General features: G+C 37.2%; 1 protein-coding gene across 1 annotated transcript; it reads left to right on the forward strand.

The window, feature by feature from the left end:
* Positions 1-12: 12 nt before the first annotated feature.
* On the forward strand, positions 13-2,968 carry LOC146590920 (zinc finger and BTB domain-containing protein 8A-like). The gene is made up of 4 exons (XM_085313797.1): positions 13-270; positions 550-1,517; positions 2,025-2,194; positions 2,595-2,968. The coding sequence occupies exons 2-4, from the start codon at positions 578-580 to the stop codon at positions 2,925-2,927; spliced, it is 1,443 nt and encodes a 480-aa protein (XP_085169923.1). The 5' UTR covers positions 13-270; positions 550-577; the 3' UTR covers positions 2,928-2,968.
* Positions 2,969-10,102: the final 7,134 nt, after the last annotated feature.

Consider the following 10,102-nt stretch of genomic DNA (forward strand, 5'->3'; position numbering starts at 1 on the left):
GGCTCCCGAGGGTCGAGCGACCAATTCGGCCGGGCGGGCGGGTGAGTGACGGCGACCGCTACCAATGCCGGGGGAGCCCGGGCCGGGAGGGCTGCGGCCGCTAAGGGCTGCGCCGCTGACTACCCATTTCTGGTCCCTTCGGAGGCAAGGATATGAGCCCAGCCGGACCAGGGCGATGTGATAACGTCAACTCAAGGCATGGACACACTCTTCAACCGAGACACTCACATCTGCTGAAGGGCTCGTCGTCTTGTTGCTGACTGTCTGAAGGTTGTACAGCTTCCAATGAGTTGCATACATCCTTAGGACGTAGACGCTCCTAGCCGTAGCACGCGCATCCCTGCCAAATAATATGTACAGGTTTATTTGGCTTTCTTCTATTTCTGGAGTCTTTTCTTTTCAAAATAAAATGTATGGTTATACATATGTTTTTTAAAAACATGATTTATGAAAAAAATATTTTACAAGATATCTGTAAAATTGGGTCCAGTATCTTTGGCTGAGTTGTAGGATGCTGAACTGAAGACTTTAATTATGTTTTTATTTTAGAGCAACACTACATTTCACCTTTTCTGGAATGGAGATTTCTTCTCACCAGTTTCACCTCCTGCAACAACTAAATGAGCAGCGCAGGCAAGACTTATTCTGTGACTGCAATATCCTGGTTGAGGGAAAGGTCTTCAAAGCACATCGAAATGTGCTGTTTGCCAGCAGTGGCTACTTCAAAATGCTCCTTTCACAGAGTTCAAAGGAGACTAGCCAGCCAACAACAGCTACTTTTCAGGCATTTTCTCCTGACACATTTACAGTTATTCTAGATTTTGTGTATTCAGGTAAACTGTCTCTTACTGGTCAGAACGTCATTGAAGTCATGTCAGCTGCTAGCTATCTTCAGATGACCGATGTCATCAGCGTCTGTAAAACATTCATTAAGTCATCACTGGACATCAGTGAGAAGGAAAAGGATCGCTACTTCAGTCTTTCAGACAAAGATGTAAATTCAAATGGTGTGGACCGCTCCTGCTTATATGGTGCTGGCTGGAGGGCAGAAAGCAGCCCTCCACATTCTCACTTAAATCCGGATCAAGGGACATGTATGATGGGTGGAAGTGCTTGGAGCAATTTCAACTACTATCCAACTTCTCAAAGAAATGCACAGCAACAGCTGTCCAAGCATGAGCAAAGGCAGGATTCCATAAAAAAATCCAGGCACCTAGGATTGCAGCAACCTTCTGACATTCCTCACTATAAATCAAGCAAACTTGAGGACAGAGCTTCTGAGCCTGCGGGCCATATTACTCAATCTGAGGAGCAAGTTCAGATTGAAACAGAAGTTGAATCTCCTCATGTGGGATACCAATATGGTCAAGGGTCTGATGTGATACCAAGGAGTTTAGCTGTATCACAGCAAGAGCATGAATCACCTCGTTCTTCTGGTAAATCGAAGTCTTCAAAAGCAGACGAGCAGTATACGAGCATGCCCTCGATTCTAGGTGTCATGGGAAGCTGGGCCGAAGGTAAGAGTTGTTTTTAATGCTTTAAGTACACAATCACCTGTTCTGTCAATGAGAAAATATGTATTACTAAGAAAGTGTATATTGACAAAAATTCATCTGTATTTCCCAAAAATGTAATTTTGGAAAGTTTAACTCTATTTTTTAATAATTATGAATGATGGAAATACTTGTCTTAAATTTGTCCTGATAGCTATACTAGTTTGTTAGAACTAGCCTTTCAAAATGCATAACCTTTAGTGTCTCCACAGCTTCATCCTGCAAATATAAGTCATTAGTCCTTTTTAATTTTTTAAATCTATTTTAATATAGCTAATAGACCCCTCCATTTCCTTTCCTCTTGTGTAATTAACAGGAAATGCAAGATCTTTGTATTTGACAGGACCTGTAATATTTTTTTTTAAGTAAGAATGGCTTCTTGTGTTGCTTTTCATAACTAGAATAACCTTCTCCTAGAATATTACAACTCGACTTGTTCTGACTTTTAAAGTTTTTCTTATTTTCTAACAGATGATCTGCCCAGGATGAGATTCAAGTGCCCATTCTGTACACATGTGGTGAAAAGAAAAGCAGACCTAAAGCGTCACCTTCGCTGTCATACAGGAGAGCGCCCTTACCCTTGTGAGGCATGTGGAAAAAGATTTAGCAGGCTAGATCACCTAAGTAGCCATTTTCGAACAGTATGTATTTTTAGTAACTGCATGATTTGTTAATGTGCAAATCTAAGTGYGTTAGTATAAACAAACACAGTATGAGTGTATTGTGTTGATATACTGCCTACCTTAAGAGGTAATACAAAATTAATCTGTTTTTAAGTGAATGTGAAGCATAATTCCGACAAAAATTCACTGTTAACTGATGGCTCAGAAAAGTACTGTGTTCCATATAAGTCCTATAATAGAGTCTAAGTAGGCAATTACAGAGCCTATGCTTGTTTTGTTTTTTAACATCTGTATGACTGTCTCTCAAAATGAGTTAACACTTACGTTTGACAATCCTCCAGAGCTACATTTTGTTATCTTAAAAAACGCTTCTTCCCTGTGGATAAAATATCAAATGTATTCGTTTCAATTTTCCCAGATTCATCAGGCTTGTAAGCCTATCTGCAGAAAGTGTAAACGCCACGTGACTGAGCTAACAGGACAAGTGGTCCAAGAGGGGACAAGACGTTACAGACTCTGTAATGAGTGTTTGGCTGAAGCCGGCATAGACAGTATTCGCATTGACTTGGATGCTGAAGCACCCCTTGAATTTCCACAAGAAGGGGATAAGGATTCCAGGTGGCACTATGGGGAAGACAACAGATCTGATGTGGAGATTGTGGAGGATGGGTCAACCGACTTGGTCATTCAGCAGGTTGACGACAGTGAGGATGAAGCAGATGAAAAGGAAGTAAAACCAAATATTAGGTAGTTGTAAGATAAGAATTAGTAAATTATCCCTTTTACATTGAACTCCTGTGTCTTGACCATAAGCCCTCCACCAGCCTGTTGTTACCATACAAAGACATACTGTTTTCTCTTGAACAGGTCCAAACTTGCATGCATTTATGGACATGCCATTGATCCCATTTTGAATTTTGTCAAAATACTCGTACTTTGCTTCATTAGAAATAATCAATCCTTAAATGGAAATATGGTGAACAAGCAAACTGAAGTACTACATGGATAACTTTTTATAGTAGACAATGGATCCCTTCTAAAAACCTTTTTCAATAGGGTAGAGTCTAAATACTTAAAAAAAAAATCAGAAAGCACTGTAAACTACCCACTTCTTTAAACTTTTAGAGAGATACGGGTTTTATATGGCATATCACTTGGTGATCAAGAAAGTATAAATACCCACCACCACCACTAGAATATACAGTAAATCTTTTTTCAGCGTTCAGAAGTGAAAATCATCTTCCATGAAATTTCATGAAGTTTTCATATTATGATTAGGAAAGCCAGGCAGAGGCTTAAGAAAGAACATATAAAAATGTTTTAGCATACACATCTGGAAAAGCGCTTTCTTTTAAAAAATTAATAAGGAGAATCTTTGAATCTTTAGCAGATCGTTCATTCAAGAAATATTCCTTTACAAGAAAATAAAACACATGCACACTACTCCTAGTCAATACATCAGAGATAAAATGATTACTAATATGGATCGTTAATTCATACCAGTGTATGTTTTATTTGCTCTGAAAACGAGGAACTCAAGCTGGGGTATGTTTTAGTAACCATGGGAAAAATACTTTTTTTTTTTTTTTTTTTTAATCTTGAAAGTGCTGATGAGATGTGACTGGTAGCCCAGCACCCACAGCATTACCAGTGGCACTGCCAGCTGTTCAGTGCCAATGGGAAGGAAACAATCTATACAAGTTGCTTTGGCCTTTGTGTTCTTTCCTTGTTCCCTATTCTAATTGCCTAGAATGATGGCAAAGCCAGCTAACTTGTACATACTATATCATTAGAAATGGAACTGATGAGAATTACATCTGAAGCCCTTGACTGTTCCTATTTGTATTGACCTGTACTCAATTTAAACTGATGAGTTTTAAGATGCAGTCATTACCAATTTATATTGATAATYTGCGGTCATTCAGACACCAAGAAAAGACTTTTAACCTTTTTCAGTTTCTACTATACACCACTGAACAATACGTACCGAAAGCTCTAGACATTGTATTTGTTACTTTACCTACAATTAGACTACAAGAGATGACAAATGGTGAAGAAAGTTTACTTGTAAAACAAAATGAGCCACTTCATTTTCTAACTTAGTGAGTTTATCTCAATCAGCACTGTAAACAGGAAAAGAGCAGAAGTATGCTGCTAGGGTGCTTTTACTCTGTATTTTCTTGGACAGAAATGAGTATTACTACGGGCTTCATCCTCTGATCACTGAAGTCAACGATAGAGGTTTAGCAAACTTTTTTTTTTTTTTTGATACTGTGTAAGCATGTTTGCCTGAAACCTGGGATTAATTACAGAACAATTCCATATATATACTATATAATCTCTTTCCCAGGGTCAGCTACAAAGTCACTATTTTATTTTTATTTCTGTAAAAACTGTATAGCCTTATTATTATCATCATTACCAGAGAGTGCAGCATTTTCCTACCAGGCTGCAGATGGCTAGTCTGCAAGTCTCTTAAATGAGAGCTCAAGCGCTTCCTTACCAAGTTCATAATGTAAGCATTAAGTGCTCTCCTCCCCTGCAAAAAACAAAAAAACAAATCTGCAAGACTGTCAAGAAATAACCTGCTCATATGTTCTAAGGAGACTCTCCTCCTTTTTTTTTTTTTTTTTAAATCCAGTTGGGGAGTGGTGTTTATTGCTCCTACAGAAATTATTCATTTGCTTGGACTTGGGGGGCAGGTAGAAGGGGGCATTTAATCAAACTTTCTAATGACCCTCTATACTTACGTTACACTTTATTCAGCAGTCCACAAAATGGACTTGATGTAAAAATAGCTAGTAATTTCTTGGAGCATATTGCTCCAAAAATTTGTAATACAAAAAGGCTAAAAATATTCCATGAACAACCTTAACTAAATCAAATATAGAACAAAGAAATATATAAAGGAATATGGAATGGCTTCAATCAATTGCAAATTCCAAGAGAATATGCTTGCAGAAATAGAGTTTAATAGATTTTTTTTCTCTTTCCCTTTAAATTAAACAGTATGCACAATAAATTCTAGGTATTCGTGCCTACTGTCCGAGAATACTAAAAAACTGGGATTGGTGTGTGTGTGTGATTAGTGTGTGTGTGTGTGTTTGGGGATGGATTAAGGGGATGGGAAAAGACAGCGTCGTTCAGAAGACTGAAATCCTAACTGCCTACTATAAAGATGAGAATACTGAGGGGTGTTATACGTCTGAGGAAGGGTTTCAGAAGCAAAGGGATTTGTGGATCAATATTCTGTCTGCTTAGATACTCTAAATCTAAGAATAGTGAGGACCAGATGCTTCAGAAAAGATATGAAATACTATAATAGGTAATTATGCAAAGAACAGTCTATCCATATGAAGACATTTACTTTTTAAGTATATGCAGATTAACTGCTGATTTCTATCTTGGCAAACAAGGGTTTTTATCGCTTTTTTACATTATTATTCTCAGTAGCATAAATAAATATGTGTAGTCATTCTTAAAGTATCTTGCTAAGCTTGGAGTTTTAGCTAAAGGCTGCGATTCCCATAGGTCAATTATGTTTTGTATTTAAAAAGGTATAATTTTTACATTTGTTGCCTTATTTCAGTTGTTGTTCCCTTATTTTTGTATTGCAAGACAAGATAAATGTAAGTGCCTTATATTTTCTACACTGTCCTTCATTTTGCATACTCAATCATATATTTTGCTTGTTTTTCTCTAAATGAAAGAAATCCTCTTTTGTCCTTTTGTTTTTTTTTTCCCCACCTCCTTGTATTTCCATGCCTCTGGTCACTCTTTTCTTCATATTCCTGTTAGTACCACATACCACCCATTAGCAGAAGTAACATTTTTCTTCTTTTCAAGGAGGAAACCAAAGATCTTGTAGGAAACTTTAAAAGAAACAGCTTTGACAGTTGTTCATTTCATAGGATTGTTCCCACAGAATTTAATTCACTTGATAAGAGCTGATTTTAATGTTGCTTTTAGAACTTTGCCAGGTTACTAGTAAAGTACCTGATTTTATCTTTAAATCATAGAGAAGGCTATTTAGGACTATATTGACGACTTCTTCTAACACTGATCAATTCAGATTCAGTTTCTGGGCTTTCTCTGTATGTACAAATCACTGGTGGGTTCAAATTGTGCAGCACTGGAATAGTTTACCAGAGAAGCTGTGAAAACTGTCCTTGAAGGTCAGATCTTCAGCCGATCTGATGTGATCTCAGTGCCTCCCTTGTGAGAGGTGGGATTAAAGACCTTCAGAAGTCCCCCATGATCAARAGTTCTATGAGTCCTCTCAAATTGTTTCTTACTAGTGTCTTCATTGTGCCTTTTACTTCTTTCTGCTTCTCCCTTATRTTTGCCTTGGATGCTCTTGAATGCTACTTGTTAACGCATGTTTTGGTTCTTCATTGATTTTCAAAACGTCTTTCTCTCGTCTTCTGCTTTTCCATTCCCTATTTCAACTCACTAACATTGGAGTGTGTCCACTTCAAGTGACAYTCCCCTTTTAAATCTCTACTTTCTGTGAAATCCTAGTGTCTTTGTCCCTTTGTCTCCTCTATCTACACTTTGTCACTGAAGACCATCTCTGTTTGCTTGGCTCATGTTTATCATGTGTTCAKGAAACCATGGTCAAGAAAGAAGACATAGATTCATCATGCTCTGTTTAGTACCTGACCTGCAACTATCCTTGTTTTGTGGCAGCAACCTTGCCATCCACTCAAATGCTTAAATACTGCATTCTGAAGCATTGCTCTTTCCGCTATTTCAGGCGTTCCTTATAGAATTCTTCCCACCTCTTAAACGTATGGCCTGCTTGATATTTGATTTGCTTTTCTCTTTCAACTGCAGCATACACATCATACCCCTAATGTTTCTGTTTTCCATTAAGTTACCTAAAATTCTCTATTTACCAATCCTACAGAAAACATTTGCCCTTGTCTTAAAATTTCAGGAAGACTAGCTTTCAGCTGTCATTTTCACAATAATAGAAAAATACACAGAATTAACATCTCTTTCCAATTTTCTGATACATATTCTACTCTTCCAGAGAACTGAGGTGAAAAAAAATGTATGCAAAAATGGTGATTTCACSTGAGCTATGAAAATGCCTGTGAGCCCACAGATTTCTGCAGGAGAGGAACTGAGTAGATACTGACATTGACTGCTACATGTATCATTCTTTACTTCTGGCTCTTCAGAAAAAATAYCCCATCCTCCAGGATTCTGGGATCCTTCTAAATTTTTCAATGACAATTTAGGAGAAACTTCTCCCATGGATATCAAATTACTATGAAATATATTACAACATTTCTCCCCTGAAGCATCTGGTCAYTGTTAGAAATTATATTATACATTATCTAGCTATGGCAATGTCAGTGTTTCTTAAATTTTGGTCTCTTAATCTGCACTGGCAGCAACCATCACACAACAGTATTAAGACAGACACCTTGCAGTATAAAACTGAAATCAATCATGCTGTTGTAACATCTGATGCGACAGCTATGATTAACAAGCATGCTGCATGTTGATGCTGAGAATATGGTGGCAGGAGTATTTTAGATTTACTTATTAAGATTTGATTTAAATCCTCATTCTAAGTACCTTATAGCGTGTAATTGTCCCTTAACCCTGTGTCTAAAGCTTGTGCAAGTATCTTAAAAAAGACAGATAGTTCTAAGCTCTAATACCTTCCGTTTGGGTTTATATTACTTTTTGGTGGATTATTTTAAGATGCTGCCGAACTGATTATATGCATTGGCTAGCTTCAATCACTGAACAGTTCCATGCAGGATAACTTGCATTTTCTTCTGAAGGTAAGCTAGCAAAAAATCGTTTAATACTAACCCTCTGTGCATTAAAGATAAAAACAACGTTCAGTAAAAAGCAAGCAATCTATCCTTCCAATATTTCAGTTGACATTTTTACCAAAGACTACCTATTAAAGGTTCTTCACGAAGAACATAAATACTAAAGATCTACCAAAACRTATCTTGAGATGACTTCTAGGTACATCTTAGACTTTTATTAACCAAGTTATATTAACCRAGCAAATTATTCTAAAAATACCGATTTACTTCTGCAAAATAGTGCAAACTTGAGACCACAGGGGCTATTGCTATTTGCATAAAAAATCAATAGGACAAGCCATATATATTCTCACTACGATGCAAGACATTTACAAAGACATAAACTGTTTTATATTAATGCATATAACAGAAACAAACAAGCTAACAGTTTGTAATAACGTAGTCTAGTATTTAGTCTAGTATTTTAGTAACGTCCCAAAATGCTGAATTTCTGCTCTCTGAACTCTTCCCTGACTGTCTCTCCTTATATCAGGCATACTATGCCTTTGGCCAGAATAAGGTTAGAAATACTTGGGTTTGAACTTCTGATAGCCTAAACAGAAGTGATAATAGCCTTATATCTTCAGCATTATTAATTATCTAAATGGACCTTGATTAAGCTGAAAAATGCCTGACCTGCCATCTGGCTTTAATTGAGTCAAYGACCGTGTCTGGATCCCTGGATCCCTTTCTGATAGTGATTAGTATCTGTTAGCCCAACAACAGTAGTGCTAAATTGAATATCTATCTAAAATTTTAACTGCTGAGGCTTAGCAGGTCTAGATTGGTGTTAAGTGAATATTACAGTTAAACTAACCTTGTTTAATTGAATTTATCCTAAAAAAAAAAAAAAAAAAGGGAAAAAAAAGCTTATTTTTATTCAAGCCAGGAGGGTAAAGTTAGCATCAGTCAGACTAGAATAAGCACATTCATTTTGAGTTTATTTAGTAAGTATGAAAATAAGTGGACTGCTAAGGCCAGTATCTATGTGATCTGGTCAAGCTGGCACTGGTGACTTCTAATTGTTTGCACGGTAGATAAATATAAACTACAAACCCAGAAGAGCCCAAATAGTTAATTCTATAGTCCTTTCATTGTTTTACATGAATAAGTAAAACGGAACCGTAAACGCAGTATTTCAGTATTCTAATATAGTCATTCCAGAACTGCCTTTCTTTTTTATACAACATTTCAGGAAAGTTAGAAGTTAGTCAGGGGTTACTGTTAGTTCAATGGCAGCCTAGTTAGTTAAACTAGTAGACTAATATTAGGTCAAGAACAATTTTATGTATTATTTAACTTAAAAAAAATCCACATTTGAGTTAGCCTATTAATCTTATTTAACTCCAGATTCCAAAGAAAAGAGGTGTCTCATCTGATGCATATATATTAAAAAAAAAAAAAAAAGTAAAATACCGGGAACACGGAACAAAAAAATTATTCTCTAAGGAAAAGCTGAGGAAAATGGTCGGAGAAAGATTCTGCTATCTTGGTTTATCTCCTGCACTAAATGTAGCACCAATGAAGTTCTCTGCAGCACTCCCAACTTGATACCTTTTATTTTGAAAATGGGAACTGTTCTTTTACACTGTTCTAATTGGCCTGCCTTGAGGAAGGGGTTGCACTAAATGACCTCCAGGGGTCCCTTCTAAATGAAGTTGTTCGCTGATCTTCAGAAACAAGACTGGAACCAACTCACATTCTTATAGGCATCCCGAATTTTTATTCCAAAAACAAAAGAGGAAATAAAATGATTATCTGTACTACTGCACTCCTAATTTTAGTACTTGAGTTCTAGATGATCTCCATTGTCAGAATACAAAACTTTCCTGCTTATAAAAAAAATGCTTCTAAATTGGGCAATGTAATGTGTGTCCTACTCCATAGTACTACAGCTACTTCCCATTCAGGTGGCGCCTTCCTTCCACATACAACGCTATCTAGATCAGCCTTTAACAATAGCGATGCATTGTATGAGGTAAGTTAGTGGGCCTCCAGGGTAGCATGTGGGTGTGAGAGGAGGAAAACAGCCCAGTCTGCAGGGCGATCAGGCGGAGGAAGCTGCTGGGCTGTGCCTGCAATCGGTGCGTTG

This window comes from Rhea americana, unplaced genomic scaffold (assembly GCF_003343005.1).
Source record: "Rhea americana isolate MKP2758 unplaced genomic scaffold, rheAme1 scaffold_396, whole genome shotgun sequence".
NCBI classification, from domain to species: Eukaryota; Metazoa; Chordata; class Aves; order Rheiformes; family Rheidae; genus Rhea; species Rhea americana.